Source organism: Nelumbo lutea, chromosome 5 (genome assembly GCF_056320005.1).
Source record: "Nelumbo lutea isolate HS-2025 chromosome 5, American lotus-T2T, whole genome shotgun sequence".
Lineage (NCBI taxonomy): Eukaryota > Viridiplantae > Streptophyta > Magnoliopsida > Proteales > Nelumbonaceae > Nelumbo > Nelumbo lutea.
In genome coordinates, this window is record NC_142688.1 from 36,438,247 (window position 1) to 36,457,389 (window position 19,143).

Consider the following 19,143-nt stretch of genomic DNA (forward strand, 5'->3'; position numbering starts at 1 on the left):
TAACAAAGAGATGAACTGGCGATGGGAGGCGGAGAGGTGGGTAAGTGAAACAAAATTGGAAATAGGGTGAAGGGTGCAAGTACGTTTACCTTTCCAGAAGGCAATAGGAAGATCTAGGTCGGAGGCTGGTGTCGGAGCTGGAGCTGGATCTATCGACGGTGATGAAGCGGGAGGAGCTGCAGCCGGTACATGCAGGCGATGTGTATACACGTGACGGATGGGTGGATGGTCAACTGACGGTGGCACCAGAGGCAAGGACGTAGGCATGACTGGAACCAGAGGAGGTGGATCAGCCATAGGAAGAGGAAGAGGAGGTGGTGATGTGGAGGAAGCAGCAGCACCGGACCCCATGAAGAACGGAGTAGACTCGAAGAATGTAATATCAACACATACCAAGGAACGACGAGAACTGGGATGATAACACTTGTACCCTTTCTGAGTTCGGGAATAGCCAAGGAAGATACACTTCAGGGAACGTGCATCTAACTTGTCAGTCTCGGGACCCAGATTATGAACGAAGCAGACACACCCAAATACCCGAGGAGAAAGCGGAAATGGAGACATGTTGAGGAATAAGACACTAAAAGGAGAACGACCATCAAGGATAGACGTGGGCATCCAATTAATTAAGAAACAAGAGGTGAGCATTGCATCGCTCCAAAAGGTTTTGGGAACATTCATGTGGTGCATGAGGGAGCGTGCCGTTTCTACAAGATGGCAGTTCTTTCTCTCAGCAACCCCATTTTTTTTGCGGAGTGTAGGTACATGAAGTTTGGTGTATAATGCCATGTTGGTCCAAGTATTCTTGAAAAGATGAAGACAAGTATTCACGACCATTATCAGAACGGAAAATTTTTATGTGAACGCCAAATTGATTGCGGATCTCAGCGTAAAATTTCTAGAAGATGGCAAATAATTCACTTCTTTCTTCCATTAAATAGACCTACGTCATTCTTGAACAGTGATCAACAAAAATAACAAAATATCGGTATCCATTATATGACATCACTTTATAAGGACCCCAAACATCTGAACGAATTAAAGAAAAAAGACTCGACACATGGTTATTGACCCTAGAACGAAAGGGAACACGATGGTGTTTCCCAAATTGACATGACTCAAACTAAAACAGAAAGTTGACTCAATGAAGGGACTAAGGACTGCAACACTTTCAGCGAAGGATGGCCAAATCTACAATGCCACTGGAGAGGAGAAATGGATGATTGAAGGGCCGTTGACGTTCGTCCACCACCATCAAGATAATACAGTCCATTGGCTTCATGCCCTCCACCAATCTTCATCCCCGTCTCGAGATCCTAAAAAACACACATAGAAGGGTAAAATGTGATGGAGCACTTAAGGGACTTGGTCAGCTTACTAACAGACATAAGATTAAATGGAAGCTTAGGTACATATAAAACAGAGGATAGGGATACAGGGTCTATGTTATGGACGCCTTCCTCGGGAAGATGTACCATCGCCGCCGACAGCAACAGGCCCCAGGCCCATCGCCAGCAGTAGCAAGGATTCAGTGATGCTCATCCTACCCAGTTCGGCAACAACAACCTTATCTAGATTAGATTAGCTTATTTTGCTTGTTCTTATCTTATCTTGTTAGTAGGTTATCAGATTGGATTAATTTATCTTGTTATTAGATTAGGATTAGTTTATCTTATTATCAGATTAGGATTAGCTTATCTTATCCTTAGCAAGATAGAATTGGAAGTCTCCCTATTCAGCAAGGAGACTCCCTAAGATTAGGACTCTTGTAATCTCCTATTTAAGGAGCTGCTATCAGTCAATAAAGATATCGAATATTCAGTTAAAAGAAGTGAATTAGGAGAGTTGGTGATCTCTTGAACAAATCACCAAAGGCACCAAGATAGGTTCATCAAGAAGGGACAAGGGAAAACATGAGGTTTTCCCCGTGGACCGACCCGTGACGAGATCCTATTTCCGGGCCCATAACAACTTGGTATCAGAGCCTACCGTCATGGGAGATCTGGAGCAGCTATCATCCAAGGTCCACGAACTGGAGCATAGGCTCGTGGAAACCTGCGTGGAGGTTCGTGAGGTCAAAGACGATGTCCGGGAGCTGCGACGCTTGTTGGAATCGTATTTCTCTAACAAGGAGAGGGATCCAGAAGGGGCTGTAACCACAAACAGCCGCCGACCAGACTTGACGGAGTCGTCCGGCGAACAGCAGGTCATCGCCCCGGTAGCCATAGTCATCCCCAAGTATAGCAGGCTGGAATTCCCGTCGTACAACGGCAATGGAGACCCCTTAGGCTGGCTGTATCACTGCGAGCAGTTTTTTCGGAATCAACTGACAGATGACCGGGATAAGGTAAATCGTTCTATATTGCTAGAAGAGGATCATGTTAAAGCAGAAACAGAACGTGCCAAGGAACCAGTAGATTTCACTACATTGCAGCTTCACAATTTGATGTATGAGAAAATTCATTTTGGGAAAGCCATAAAGGTGCACAAAGATTTCAAGTCAAAGTATCCGGATATTGAACTTGTGCCTGAGGAAGGGTTTTTCAATTCAGCCCCTCAAGATATTAAGGGATCTGTACTATCAAAAGACAATGCACATGACCTGATGCTAAGGCGACTTAATTTTGAGCTTTTCCAGCGAAAAGAACTCTACAAACTTCATGAGAAACTGGAGCAACACAAGAAAAGCCTTATGGAGACCATTGCACACCGAAAGAAATTCCTTTAAAGTCTCCCAAAATCTTTGAAGAAAGCATCATTGCTTGTCCAACACCAACTAGAGGTTCTGCATACAAAGAAATTAAGGCAGCATAGTTTAGCAGAATTACTGCCACCTCCACTCTATGTGATTTACAGCAAGGCTGTAAGGGAAGCCATGTGCTTTCTGATGGATCCTCAGCTTGGAAAGAAGCTAAGTTATGTCCAGTTTCCACAGAGGTTCGAAGGTATTGATCGCCACGATAGATACGCTAATCGCAATATAGTGTTCCTTGATATCAACAAGAAAGGCTTGGATGGGATCCAAGGACCAGTCTACGTTGGAACTGGTTGTGCCTTGAACAGGCAAGCATTGCATGGCTATGACCCACCAGTGTTTGAAAAGAGACCAAAGATGACTTGTGATTGCTGGCCTTCTTGGTGTTGCTGTTGTTATGGTGGATCAAGGAAAAAGTTGAAATCAAAGAAGGGAGAAAGAAGTTTGTTTGGAGGGTTTGACAGCAAGAAGACGAAAGTGATGGCAAAGGACTATTCCAAGAAAGGCTCTGCCCCTATCCTTGATCTTGAAGAGATTGAAGATGGGCTTGAAGGATACGATGAGCTAGAGAAATCATTTCTCATGTCTCAAAAAAACTTTGAGAAGAGGTTTGGACAGTCACCTGCCTTCATTGCTTCCACACTTATGGAAGAAGGTGGTCTTCCTGAGGGTACCAACAACACAACCCTCATTAAGGAGGCTATTCATGTTATTAGCTGTGGCTATGAAGAGAAAACTGAATGGGGAAAAGAGCTTGGATGGATTTATGGCTTAGTCACAGAAAACATATTGACAGGGTTCAAGATGCACTGCAGAGGATGGAAGTCGGTGTATTGTGTTCCTAAACTAGCTGCATTTAAAGGTTCAGCTCCTATAAATCTTTCAGATCGTCTGCACCAAGTTCTCAGGTGGGCTCTTGGATCAGTTGAGATATTCCTTAGTCGGCATTGCCCTCTATGGTATGGCTATGGAGGAAAACTAAAATGGTTAGAGAGGTTGGCCTATACTAACACCATTGTTTACCCTTTAACTTCCATTCCTTTGCTTGCCTACTGCATCATTCCTGCTGTCTGTCCTCTCACTGGAAAGTTCATCATTCCCACTCTGAATAATCTTGCTAGCATATGGTTCATTGCCCTCTTCCTGTCCATCATAGCCACTGGTGTGCTTGAGCTCCGATGGAGCGGTGTTAGCATTTAGGATTGGTGGTGCAATAAACAATTCTGGGTGATAGGAGGTGTCTCAGCTCATCTTTTTGCCGTCTTCCAAGGCCTTCTTAAAGTTCTTGCAGGAGTTGACACCAACTTCACTGTAACTTCAAAGGCTGCAGATGATACAGAGTTTGGGGAACTGTACCTCTTCAAATGGACTACACTTCTCATTCCTCCTACGACACTGATTATCTAATGGTTGGAGTTGTTGCTGGAATATCGGATGCCATTAACAATGGTTATGGCTCATGGGGCCCCCTATTTGGGATTGATGGCTCTCAAGAAGGACCTCAGAACAACATCTTATGCAACTTGTTTCCTGATGATACTGGTACTGAGCTCCCCATCAGTCAGCTAAGCTCTTTGTTGGTGCTGCTGTTAAAGTCTTGGTAGAATGGTGTAATTTAGCTTCGGCCGAAGCCACATGGCTCCCATTGGCAGAGTTCCCAAGCCACATATCCAGCTTTCGAGCTTGAGGACAAGCTCGTAGTCTAGGAGGGGAGTAATGTTATGGACGCCTTCCTCGGGAAGACGTACCATTGCCGTCGGCAGCAACAGGCCCCGGGCCCACCTCCAGCAGTAGCAAGGATTCAGTGATGCTCATCCTACCCAGTTCGGCAACAGCAGCCTTATCTAGATTAGATTAGCTTATTTTGCTTGTTCTTATCTTATCTTGTTAGTAGGTTATCAGATTGGATTAATTTATCTTGTTATCAGATTAGGATTAGTTTATCTTATTATCAGATTAGGATTAGCTTATCTTATCCTTAGCAAGATAGAATTGGAAGTCTCCCTATTCAGCAAGGAGACTCCCTAAGATTAGGACTCTTGTAATCTCCTATTTAAGGAGCTGCTATCAGTCAATAAAGATATCGAATATTCAGTTAAAAGAAGTGAATTAGGAGAGTTGGTGATCTCTTGAACAAATCACCAAAGGCACCAAGATAGGTTCATCAAGAAGGGACAAGGGAAAACATGAGGTTTTCCCCGTGGACCGACCTGTGACGAGATCCTATTTCCGGGCCCATAACAGTCTAGGTCAACATTACCAACACCACAGATAGATGATGTGGAGCCATTAGCAAGGGTAACAGATTGTGATGTTGAGCAATGAGTGAGAGATGAAAACACACCTGGAGTTCCCGTCATGTGATCGGAGGCTCCAGAGTCAATAATCCAGGTGTTGGGTGTGGATGCCAAACAAGCCATACCTGAGTGTGCAAAGGAAGCTATGTTCTGCTGCGACTTGGATTGAACAAACCTTTCATATTCATCCCGAGGAACACTCACCATCTCCTTGCCTGGACCATCTGAGGGTGTAGAAGGCTTTGGGTCAGCTGACCAGTTCTCCTGTCTAGAGCTAAAACTGGTGTCACTAGTCATGGCATGGTTGGCCCACGTCGAGGGAGGATCATGTAAGTCATAGCAGATGTTGGGTGTGGATGCCAAACAAGCCATACCTGAGTGTGCAAAGGAAGCTATGTTCTGCTGCGACTTGGATTGAACAAACCTTTCATATTCATCCCGAGGAACACTCACCATCTCCTTGCCTGGACCATCTGTGGGTGTAGAAGGCTTTGGGTCAGCTGACCGGTTCTCCTGTCTAGAGCTAAAACTGGTGTCACTAGTCATGGCATGGTTGGCCCACGTCGAGGGAGAACCATGTAAGTCATAGCAGTAGTTAATGGTATGTCCATCCAAACCACAATGAGTACACTTCCGTGGACCCGAGCCACGTCCTCTACCACGAGCTCCCCCTGAATCTCTGCCTCCAGTACGACCACCACCACGGATATGTGTAGATCCACCACTACCACTCCTGCCAGGCTGGGCTCCTCGAGCACCTCAACCTCTTGACACTGCAAATGCTGATTTATCTGAGACATTAGAATCCATAGATCCAATGGAAACCCTTCGAAGACGAGCAGACACCTCCTCTAAAGATGGAAGAGTAGATCCCCCTAGTATCTGGGCTCGTACCGGTTCATACTCAGACTTCAGCCCCACCAGAAACCGTGTCACATCAAGCTGCTCTCGCTGTTGCTGTTGAACTTTGACATCAGAAGTGAGAGGATGATAGACATTTAACTCATTATGGATATTCCTCACACTGGCATAGTACTCCTCAAGGCTCTAATTTCCCTATTGCAGATTGAAGTATTCCTGATACAGTTGATATACCCTAGTGGTATTAGTTTCTTAGCACGATCCCACACCTCTTTGGCTGTGTCAAGAAACATGAAGTTCACACTGATTTTGGGTTCCATACTGTTCCACAACCATGTAATGATCTGTGCATCTTCCTGTTCCCAGTCTTCATACTCCTGAGAATTAGCGGGGGGTTTCTCCTTTCTTATATGCTTCACTTTCTTCTTCGCCTTCAGAAAAACCTCTACAGACTTGGCCCAAGGGACATAATTCTCTCCATTCAGTTTAATGGAGGTCATTTGGACATTCAGATAGTCAGTAGATATCATGACACTAGGTTTACTATCACTGTTATCTGCCATTGCCGAACTCCCTTATCACTGAATTCTAAGCACTGAATTATGAGCACTACACACTGCACACTACACACAGACACTTCACCGAAATCTGCACATTGATTTCAACAGTAATAAATGCTGAGAACTGCACCACCACAAACCCTACTCACCGAAATCTGCACACTGATTTCAGCATTATTAAATGCTGAAAACTACAACACCACAACCCCTACTCACCGAAGTCTACACAGTGGTTTCAGCGATATCAAATGCTGAAAACCACACTTGTAACACCACAAACCCTAATCCACAGCTACAGGAAGTTTCACCATTAAGTAGACACTATTGCCCTTCGAATCACACACAAACCAGAATAAACCCTAGCATACTGCAATCTGAAAACCCATCATGCGAACTGTACTACACCTCTCATGTATTCCATAACAGAAAATATGCATAAAAAAAGCTTTGCCTCATGCCTGAAGGCCAACCACACGAAGGGCTGGGACACCATTGCACCACACGTACCAGCCCTAACTAGGGCTTAGAAACCACAGCAATCAATCACCAACGACACAATCGGAGGCATAGGAACCTCCTAGGGAAGAGGGCGATCACTCCTTTTCAGCCCTTTTCCCAGTCTCCAACTCACAGCTGAGAAACCCAAGAGAAACCCTAATTCGAATGCGCAAAAGACAGAATTCTAGCAAGTCTGATTTATTGAACCTCGCTCTGATACCATGTTGAAGTTTGACCTGCCCTAGAATTCTGTCTTGTTCGTTGACTGTAAAGTAAAGTAAACAGCAAGAAGTAGGAGAGGAAAGAAGAAGAGAGAAAAGAGAGAAAAGAGAGAAAGGCTGGTTCGAATTAGAGAAAAAGTCATCCCTAGATTTGGTTATTATATTATTAACTTATTGGAAAAGACTTAAGTGCCCTTCTTTAAGTAAGAGGCACTCGAACTAACATAACAGTACACATCAACATTCTCAACAAGTACAAAGACCAAAATACCCCTTCACTAACACCACTAACAATTCTCAATAAATCTTGGTTAAATTTTCTCAAAAAAAAAAAAATTTGAATGTTGAAACTGTATCTACTTTAGTTTGGCAAGAATAGATGCTGGGTGCCCTCTTTCCCAAGTTTGATTATTTTTGGATTGCTAAGATTATTTAAGGGGAAATATTACATTTATGGAGACATTGGCGATGAAGGAAAAAGACAATCCTCCATGCAGATGAGAAATGTCCCAAATAAACACTCATTTAGCTGGGAGATGAGTTTCCTTTTACACGTTCTATACTCTCCCTGTCAGGGTCAAAAGAAAAGAAAATAAAGAGAAAACTGTATTTTGCATTTTCTGAGACTCCCTCAGTTTACTAGTTGAATAGTGGAATTAAATAGAAGTACCATGGATTGTGGTTTTAAGTTTTTGACATCTTATATCTATATACTTCAGATTACTGTGTTTCTTCTGTTGGTATGTTTGTGGAGATTCTATTTGTTAATAAAATAGACAAATTTTCATATAAGTTGAGGACTTTGTTTCTTTAGAAATATAAGCCACAAACTGTTTTTCATATATGCATCCTGATATGCACAGGGCAGAGGAGGAACATGTTCATTCAGACCCAGTCAACACCAAACCCTTCCTCTCTCATGTTCTATCCTGGCAAGCCTGTTATGGAAGTTGGGAGTGCAGACTTTCCCAATGCTCGTTCAGCCATGAATTCTCCATTAGCAAAAGCCCTATATGGCATTGACGGTATGTCTCTGATACATTTTTTTTTTGAGATGACATGACACTTTTATTAGGACAGGAACCAGACAATGAAAAATGATAATGACAAATCATAAGAAATAGTAATAATACCAGGGAGAGGCTCCTATAATAGCATGCTTATCCATACTTTCAATCTTCATGTTGCCTAATTAGGTTTGGCCAATGAATGCAGGTTATGTTTTCCAGTGGAACATATCTGCATTTCATTATTGTTTTCCCTTAATTTTCTTGCTAATTTAGTTTTATTCTAAATCCTTTTAAATGTTGAGTGTATAGTGGATCAAAAGGAATGAGATGGTTGCACTAAAGACCACCATTATACAATCATTGCCTTGATTTATCCTCCTTGGCTAGAGAATCAGTCTATGGTTGTGTTCTGTAACTAACATCTCAATACAATCCAAAACTTTTATCCACACTATTCGCAGACCTCAAGAGTTCTTCTGCCTGAGCTGAAGATCCATTGGAGTATAGCATTGAGGAAAAATTTCAAGCCAGTAAGTAGAGTGTATACTTCACTTTTATTAGAGTTTTTATGATCAGTGTGCCTAAAGGATGCCAAATGAGTATTCGATCTCATCAAGATACAAATACCCTGTATCTGGTGGACCTGGATTGATAAGAGAAAACCTGTTGAAGTTCATTTAAATCCACCTTACTCTGGCTACTAACCACCTCGTCATTTTCCTATCAACTAAATATCTGCATTCACTAGTAGATCGTATGCATCCAAATAAACATTAGCTCTAAGCCTTGAATTCCTAAAGGATAGGATTTGTATAATCTTCATCTGGATGCATGGGGACAGTTCAGCAGTAAACAGTGCCTTTACCTGAACCATCTTTAGATTACTTTTCCCTAAGACAAAGCTGGAGGCCAAGCATACCATGGAATCTTTCTTAATGCTTCAAAAACATCAGTGATCGATCCTCTAGTGAGAGATCAAGAATTTTGCCCGGTAGAGTTTATGGCACACTTAATAGGGAGAAAAATCTCCACTAACATTTCCTAACAATGGGGAGTAAATAAAGAGGTTCTTTTTATCTACCCGCTTCATCATCATAATCATCTAAGCCTCGTTCCAATTATGTGGGGTTGGCTACATGAAGCCTGTTTTGCCATTCCCTTCTGTTTGGTGCCATTATCCATTGTTAAATTATAGGAACTTAAATCACTTATTTACCCCTAACTCTTGTAGCCCCTTCAACTTGTAACAAATAACTTCTTCTAATGGGATATTAGTAAGTTGATAGTAGATTAGGTTTTGATTTTGCTGGATTTTTCACAGTTTCCAGATCAGAATATGGGGATCGGTTTTGGGAGGTTTTAGAAATGCTGAATTCTGTTCCATTGCGTAGTTTTCAAGGCACCAAGATGAAGCTAGGCGATAGGGGGGTGTCTTGTTGCTTTGTTGCCTAGGCGGACACCTAGGTAATGGATTTTTTTTTTTTTTTATTTGAAAACATATATCCTAGGGTAGTTTCCTAGGTTCCATAACCATATTACCTTAATAATTATCCATAATTTTCATATGAGTAGTATAAACTTCATGTTAAAAGTATAGAAAATCAACATATTCCAACATATTCAATATGTATATATTTTTTGAAAACCACAGATGGGCCACTCATTGCAAGAGTCAAAAACACTTGGCCTTGCACCAAAGCAAGAAACAAAAACCAAACCACAACAGCCAACCATGAGAAAGACCTTACAAGAAACCCCTAAAAAAACCTGGGCTGGCATCCCTCACCCAAGCCCAAAAGACTAAGAGAGAGAACAGACTGTGAGCTTTAAGAGGCAACCTTTCTTCCCTTACCTCCCCTACCTCTACCATTCGTGCTGCAAGCACCTTTACCATTTGGGTGCACCGCCACATCTTCATAGGACTCTGCCAATCACTTTGATTTCTTGCAACTGGAAGGCTATCTATGTTATCCAAAGATCATTCTGAATCAGTATCACTCAGTTGCTAGGAACTCTTGTTCCCTCACCAAGTTCTTATTAATAGGATTATCTACTAAACGGTCTGCCAAACATGATTTGAGAAAAACATGATTGTTTTTTTCTCCATTAGGAGAAGTGATGCCCAATAATTTACCAAAACTCATGAGACTATCTATCTGCTCACTAGAAGAGAGCACACCACCAGCCTTGTCCACAACCAGTGGGGTTGCTGCATAAGCCTGATGTTCACCGAAACGGATGTTGTGCTCACACCTATTACAGGCCTCCGTCTTAACAGACACCTCCATGTTAACTGAGGAGGCATCATTCTTCTGAGCAACAAGATTAATACAAGCAGATCCAGAGTCCAGACAACAACTTCTCAAGTAGAGCTATCAATTCCTTTTCTGACGGATGCTTGTAGAAAATTTTAAATCCAACTGGTTAAGAGACCCTTTGGACTAGCTTAGAGCCTTTACACCAAGAAGCTGGGCCTTATCCTTCTTAGGGCCCAAATCATGATTTAGCCTTTTCCAAATGGAGGTGAGAGGAACAACCAAGTTAGTCCTGCCAAAATTTGAAGTGGATCAACAATTCGAACTAGATCTAGATTCCGACCTACACCCAAAACCTTGAAAAAATTGCATCTCTTTCACCCATGGCTCAACAGGTGGGTCAACAAATGAACTCAAAAAGGAGGCTGATTTGAAATTCAAATTTGAGCCAGAAATTCCTGCTTCCAAGCCTTGACTGCCTGCTACCACCTCCGTCAGACCATCATTGGTTCCAGTGGTAACATCAGCCTTCAAAAACTGCAACTCAGGATTTGTTGACAAAACATTCTAGTTTCTATTACTGGTTCCCGCCAAAGTCATAGCTCTACCCCTGGGATGTCCAAGATGCAGAGGTGAGCAACGACATCTTTGCTTGTACCTGAATCCATTTCTCTTTTGCTGATCTTCACTTTGAGGTGTCGCAAATACCTCAGGCTCATTCAGTGGTTCCACTTATAATTGCTGCGAAACCGACCTCAATAGTTTTGGCTGCCGCACTCCTAAAAGAGCAACCAAACATGGGTCTAATCAGTGAGTACAACGCTTTTGACTATTACCCTTACTGCAAAGCGAGTACCTTTGACAATTATTTCTACTATCTTTGGGATTTTAGCAGGGGATCTACACCAGATTTACAGCTGCACACAGTCTAACTGAATCCAGTCTAGATTGGCCAAGTCCACCAGGATAAAGCCTCCCAAGGCATTCCCTACCTCCTTGTCCGTTGCTTGAGACCAAGCATGTAGGGGAAGGCCAGATAGGAGAACTGGAGAACCCACCGACTTTACTTTTCTGTATTCTGAACTTCACCGACCCTAGGATCCCATCTCCATAATAATAGGGGGATGCCCATTAAAAGACTTTTTACCCGAGTGTAAAGCTCCCAAAGCTCTCAACTCTGAGTAGAAAAAGATCAGAGACCTATTTCCTTCAAGCCTCCTTGCTGTAGGTCTTGTTTGATACCCCCAAACTTTCTTAGCCCACCTTTCAACTTCACCGAAGTTCGGGCAGTGATCACCAAAAGACACAATCAAGCAATGTTTTGGAAACAGTTATTGATCAATAACACCTGTTGCTCTGGGTATTTGATATTCCATTTTTGGATTTCTATCCTTAGTTCATTTCCCTATGAGATTTTCGGATGATAGTTAGGGGCTAAGAAATTGGTGGTTTGAGATGTAGAGTTATTTGGAAGATCATTCCACGTGTCACTTTTTTGGGCCTGTTGAAGGGAACATCCAAGATTTTGATAATAAGTCCATCTCCTTGCCGATTTTTAAAGACGGGAATACCTATTTATGGATCTCCTTGCTGGAGGACTGTATTACCACAGTGGTAGTGGCATGTCTTCTCAAGCTACTTTATAGACTTTCATTACTCCCTTTTAGTAGCATTTTCAACTTGGTTATCCATCCCTTGAGAAGTTGAAGTTGCTGGCTCCTACTCTTCAGAAATATGTCCTTTTTGGAGTGTGAGTCATGTCAATTAAGCAAGCAGCATATAGTCACTTTCAGTCCTAGAGTCAATTGTCTTGTTTCAAGTTCTTTTGTTCTTGTTCATTCAGATGTTTGGGATCTAATAAAATTGAGTCACACAATGGATACATGTATTTTGGCATTTCTATTAAAACATTGATATTTGATGATAGTCATGATTATCTTTTTCACTCCTTTTTAAGATTTTTGTGCTCATAATGGCATAATCCATTAGACATCTTGTAGATATAACCCTCAACAGAATGGTGTGGCAAAGAGAAAGAATTACCACTTGCTGGATAATGCTAGGGAACTTTTATTGTATATGAATGTTCTAAAAAGGTAAGTTGAAAATTACACCTACAGTAATTCAGATAATGCAAGAAAAGAAGAAAAGAGAGAAAGAGAAAGAAGAAAAGAAGTTTCAGCAATAGGTTGTGGAAGAAGAAAAGAAGGGAAGAGAGAAAAGAAGAATTCGAACCTCTCTCTAGCCCCCTTTCATCACTTTTATTAATAATTCTAAGTCTGAGTACAGTTACTTGGATGCCCTTAATGGGGTGGTTAACATTAAAAAAAAAATAAAATAAAAGAAGGCCCATAAGCCCCATAACTAAGAAACATAACTTTTAAACACTACTTAAAAGAAATAAAGAACACTAGGACCCATTCGGCCCATTCTCACTACAAGGTATTGGGGTGATGTTCTTACTAGTTTCTTGATTAACAGAATGTCTTCTTCCATTTTCAGTGATATTTTTTTTAAAGGAAAGATAGAATTGTATTAATAAGTTGTGGGTCCCACCTGCAATAATCTGAAATAAAGAAAAGAAAAAAACAGAAGAGAAGAAGAAGATTGAAGATGGAAGAGAGAAAAGTAACGGACGGAGAAGATGGAAGAAAGGGAAGGAAGAAGAGAGAGTAGTTTGATCCTCTCTTCAGCCCCTAATAATATATTTTTTTGATATCTTTTGAAGGGCTACACAACAGGGGGTAGCCCATCCCCCAACACATAACCCCCCAAACCCAGGTGCAGGCAGGATACGGTCCCAAGTCTCTGCTATGACCAGTAGGAGACCTTACCAAACAGCTGGTTGGCACCTTGCCCCCCAATAATATCTTTTATTCTTTAGTTGTAATAATGTGGACAATTACATGAGTACCCTTAGTAGGGCGGCTAGCATTAAGGACAATAATAAAAAAGAGAAAACAGGCCCATAATTAAGGCCCACTACTTACAAATACAAGTCATAAGCATAACTTAAGGAAAATAAAGAAACTAAGGCCCATTCGGCCCATCATCTCTACACTTCCCCTCAAGCTGAGCATAGATATCAATCATTCCCAGCTTACTTACACAGTGCTGTAATTTTTCCTTGGGGACACCCTTGGTCAAAACATTTGCTAACTATTGCTCTGAGGCAATGAAAGGAAGGCAAAATTCTTCAGAAGCTACCCTTTTCTCTTATAAAATGTCGATCAACTTCAGTATGTTTTGTCATATCATGATGAACTGGGTTGTGATCTATGTTGATCGCAACCTGATTATCACATTTAATCATTAAGGGCTTATCATTGTAATACCCATACTCTCTAGAGGTGACTTGAGCCATAACAACTTTGAAACTCCATGTGCCATTGCCCTGTAGTTTGTCTCAGCCGAAGATCTGGCTACTACTGACTATTTCTTACTTCTCTAGGAGATAATGTTCCTTGCAACTAAGGCACAATAACCCAATGTAGATCTCCTATCATCAATACTGGTAGCCCAATTGGCATCTACGTAAGCCTCTAGTTTTATGTGTCCATGCCAAATAACACTGAACTCATTCTGCAACAGCCATATTTGTGTCTCTAGGGGCATGCATAAACCGACTAATACACTAATAGCATATAAGATATTTGGCCATGTCATGCAAAGGTATAGCAACTTCCCCAAAAGTCTTTGGAACACTCCCCTATTTGCCAAAAGCTCACTATCATTAGTTGAGAGTTTATGGTTACCATCAATAGGTGTAGAAGTAGGTTTACACCAAGTTTCCCAATCTCCATGAGAAGATCTAACACATACTTCTGTTGGGAGATGAAGATCTTTAGACCTAGCAACTTCGACTCCCAGGAAACATCTTAATCCCCTAAATCCTTAGTTTCAAATTCTAAGAAAGCTGTCTTTATAATGGATAGATCCAAGGCTCCAAGTCCAGATGGCTTTACAATGGGTTTTTATCAAGACTGTTGGGAGTTGTTGAAAGAGGATTTAGCTGAAGTCTTTAAGGAATTTGCAGACAATCACACTATAAGCCCTGTAATTAATGCCACCTTTTTGGCCTTGATACCTAAGAAGAATGATGCCAACCACCCAAAAGATTATAGGCCTATTAGTCTAGTGACAAGCATCTATAAAATTCTGGCTAAAGTGCTCTCATTGAGAATCAAAACAGTCCTCCCTACCATCATTAGTGAAACCCAGGGGGCTTTCATTCAAGGGCGACAAATAACAGATCAAATCTTAATTGCGAATAAGTGTGTGGAGGAAATGAAAAGGTCTAGTAAGAGAGGATTCATTTGTAAATTGGATCTTGAAAAGGCCTATGATTTGGTGGACTGGAAGTTTCAATTGGAGGTTATGCAAAACTGTGGACTTGGGGACAAGTGGTGTAGTTGGATCTTTGGGTGTATCAGTACTTGTCACTACTCTATTCTGGTAAATGGTACGGTGAGAGACTTTTTTCCAGCTTGCAGGGGTGTCAGGCAAGGGGATCCACTTTCACCCTTCCTTTTTACCTTAGTAGCTGATGTGATTAGTAGGATCATTACTAAGGCTGACAACGAAGATGCCATTAAGGGTTGGAGAATAGGGAGACACCAAGTCCTTGTCACCCACCTTCAGTTTGCAGATGACCTAATGATTTTTTGTGAAGGAGGTATTAGTGAAAAGGTAGCAAACCTAAAGGAGATAATAAAAGGATTTGAAAGTGTCTCTAATTTGAGAATAAATTTGGAAAAGAGATGCATAGCGGGTATAAATTTGGAGGTAGGGGAGGTTGAGGCTATTGCGGAGTGTCTTGAGTGTTTCACCTCTGCTTGGCCTATGTCATATTTAGGGCTTCCTTTAGGGGCAAATCCTAGGGAGAGTAGATTTTGGACCCCAGTGATAGAAAAGTTTGAGAAGAGATTAGCCTCATGGAAGAGGAACTATATCTCTTTAGGAGGGAGAATTACCCTAATAAGAGCTACCTTGGCTAACTTACCTACCTATTATTTGTTTGTCTTTAGGATACTAGTTGGGGAAGCCAGGAAACTGGAGAAGTTGATGAGAGACTTCTTATGGGAGCCGGGACAAGAAAAAAAGGATCACTTGGTTAATTGGGAAATTGTGTGAAGAAGTAAAGAAGAGGGGGGCTTGGGAATTGGGAGGGTAATTAGAAAGAATCAAGCTCTGTTAGGGAAATGGTTGTGGAGATGGCCTTTGGAAATAGAGAGATTGTGGCATGAGGTGGTGGGAATCATTCATGGGAGGTCAGAGAACGGATGGGATGCTGGTGTATCGAGGCAAGCTAACCTAGCAGCACCGTGGAAGGCTATTCACAACACCCTTCCTCAATTCCTTAATTTTATCAGGTATGAAGTTTGTTTCGGCAACTCTGTTCTTTTTTGGGAGGATATTTGGGTAGGAGACTCACCGTTAAAGGACTAAAGGACTTGTTCCCTTCGCTTTTTTCTATTTCTTTGTACAAAAAGGAGGTGGTCTCAAAATTTGTTTCACCTTTGGGAACACCCTTAGATCCTACTTGGGATTTTGGATTTCGTAGAGGACTTAGGGATGCTGAAATTGAGTCTCTTTCTATTTTGCTTGGTTGTCTTAATTAGGTTTGTTTGGATCCCTCCAAGCCAGATAAGAGAGTTTGGACTCCTAGACCCATTGGAACCTTCTCTTGTGCTTCTTTCTTCAAGTCCATCTCTCAACTTTCTTCTCACCAACCCTTTCCGTCTAAAGAAATTTGGTGCAGGCCAGTCCCCCCAAAAATTATGGCTTTTTGTTGGGAAGTATTCCATGGGAAAGTAAACACTTTAGACAACCTACAAAAGAGAAGACCTTTTCTCTGTATTTCTCCTAATTGGTGTATCCTTTGTAGAGCTCACGGTGAGGATTGTTACCATCTACTAGTATCTTGTCCCTTTTCTATAGACCTTTGGGCTTGGCTACTTTCGTTGTTTGGGGGTAGTTGGAGTCTACCAACAGAAGTTCACATGCTTTTCAACCATTCTACCTTTTATTGGCCTATAGAAATAGGGAGAATTATGTGGAGATGTGCTCGTGTTGCTTTGACTTGGACTCTTTGGGAAGAAAGGAATCTCAAAATTTTTCAAGACAAGGAAAGGAACAACCAAGATTTGAAAGACTGTGTGTTAAACAGGGCAATACATTGGCTGAAGACCTTGGAAATCTTCCATCAAATTTCCTTTAATGACCTTTGGAGAAATTGGTTAGCAGTAGCAAGGTGCTCATCTTTAAAGGACAAATCAATTACAAGCTGGTTTCCTCCACCCGAAGGCTCAATAAAGTTGAACTTTGATGGAAGCAGCATGGGTAATCCAAGATTATCCGGAGTGGGGGGTGCTTTGAGAAATGAGAAGGGAGAGCTTTTGTTGCTCTACTCAGGTCCCTTGGGAATTGGGAACTCCATCAGGGCAGAACTCTTAGCTGCTGTACAAGGGGTGCAATTTGCAAACCAGCTGGGAGTACAACACCTAATAATCGAGAGGGATTCCAAAGTGGTGGTGGGTTGGTTAAAAAATTCTGAAGAGGCTATGTGGCGATACAAGAATGAAATGAAGAAATTTAGTTGGTTGACAAGGAATATGTTGGTCACTGTACAGTGGGTGGGGAGATCAGCAAATACTTTGTCAGATGTGTTAGCTAAGCAAGGGGTAAATAGGGAAGAATTATTTTGGGCTCAGTTTGATTATTGTTTTTCTTTCCTAGTTTACTTGTAAGACTCAAGGAGGGGCTGCAGCTCGTGCCTCTCTTTGGAGGATGTATGAACTCACTCTAAAGTTGCTTCTGAATCAATAAACTTATTATTATTCATCAAAAAAAAAAAAATTCTAAGGAAGGTTTTGAGTGCCTGGACTTCCTCTGTATCATTCCCTGAAACTACAATGTCATCAACATAAACAATAAGGAATATTTGAGAAGGATCTTGTTTCATACTTTGAGAGGTTTGAGGTTATACATCAGATAGTCCTTATTGTTTAATATATACATATATAATATCAAATTATATATATATATATATTAAATGTATAATATATTAAATAAATTAATATTATATATATTTTCAGTAGGTTTATTATAATTAGGTCCATCGGGTCATACCCAATTGTCCTAAGAACTGATTGGTTCAGTTCTGGGTTTAAAATTACAGGCCCTATCGGGTCCGGTTCGGTTCTAGGTCCTTGGTATTTGTTGTTGGGTTGGTTCCAATTCTACCTGGACCCAATCCATTGATAGCCCTAACTCAGCCATGCTCTTTGGCTTCCATTGATTTGATTTATCGATACCTCTTCTTTGTTTTGTTTTTTACTAAAGATCCACATGTTCCTTTCACCCCTGATAGAGGTGGAAGCGAGTCGAGCTTTTCACGAGCTATTTGAGATCAGCTCGGTTTAAACTGAGCTTTGAACCTAGCTTGGGCCCAATGGAGCTTGGTTTGTGATGCTCGTAAGCTTAATTGACCCTAATACATGCATACATACATATATACATACATATGTATATATATGTATATATTAATAAATAAGTTATATTATATGTATAATATTATAATTTATATATAATATTTTTATTTTTTTTATGTATGATAATAAACAATTTTTATAGTTCTTAATTTTTTGTATGTAAAATAAAAAATAATAATTATTTTTTATAGGAAGCTTGTCTCATAGTTGAGCTCGAACATATGAACTTTTGAACTGAGCCGAATTTGAGCTCAAGTCTATCTGGAGCTCGAGCCTAACATTTTTTTTGGTGAGATGAGCTTGAATAGCCAGATATTTGGCTCGGCTCGGCTCGAATCCAACCTTGACCCTAGACAGCCCAAATTACAATTAAAGGAATAGCCACCCGTAATATCTGTCCCTTTTTGGTCATACCTCCAACTTTCCATCTTTCAAAAAGGAACTTAACTGAAACAACCATGCAAATTTGGAGATCTATGGCTTTGAGAAAATATGACCAAATTCTAGTAGAGAACTTATAGTGAATAAACAAGTGATGAATTCCATCTCTCTTGGTTGCATAGAAGACGCAAGGTATCAGGCAAATTCATCCCTTGATTTGGAGATGAGAATTTGATCAATTATTTGTCTCCCAGTCACAAAAGCCCCTTGATTTGGAGAAGTCATCGAGGGAAGAACATATTTTATTCTTAGGGCTAAAACCTTGGAAATGATTTTGTACATGCTTCCTATTAGGCTTATGGGCCTAAAATCCTCCGGCTGGATTGCATCCACTTTCTTTGGTATCAAAGCGATTAAGGTTGCATTTGCACCTGAGTTAAATTTGCCCCTCTCATAGAACTCATCAAACACCTCCATCAAGTCACCCTCAATTATTTCCCAACAATCTTGATAGAAAGCCATCGTAAAACCATCAGGTCCTGGGGCTTTAGATCTCTCCATTGAGAAGACTGCATTTTTCACTTTCTGAACCTCAAATTTCCTTTCCAAGGAATCCAACAACTCTCTATTCCCAACCCTCCAGTCCAGGTCCTCTAAGTTTTCTCCCGACCTCCTTGGACTCTCATAGAGTGTTTTGAAGTGATTCACAAAGGCTTGGGCTAGTCCTCATCTCTTGTCAATACTTGCCCATTCCATTCTAATTTCAACATTGAATTTTTCCTCTTTCTCCGATTTGCCAACATATGGACAAA

The 19,143-nt window shown here is 41.1% G+C and overlaps 1 protein-coding gene and 1 pseudogene across 1 annotated transcript in view; both read left to right on the plus strand.

Annotated features, from left to right (window-relative positions):
- Positions 1-19,143, plus strand: part of LOC148851727 (nifU-like protein 4, mitochondrial) — a 35,990-nt gene that overhangs the window by 3,623 nt on the left and 13,224 nt on the right. The window contains exon 2 of the mRNA XM_088944174.1: positions 8,056-8,217. Within this exon, the coding sequence (XP_088800300.1) occupies positions 8,056-8,217 (162 nt within the window). The remainder of the gene's footprint in view (positions 1-8,055; positions 8,218-19,143) is intronic.
- On the plus strand, positions 1,994-4,382 carry LOC148851728 (cellulose synthase A catalytic subunit 4 [UDP-forming] pseudogene; annotated as a pseudogene).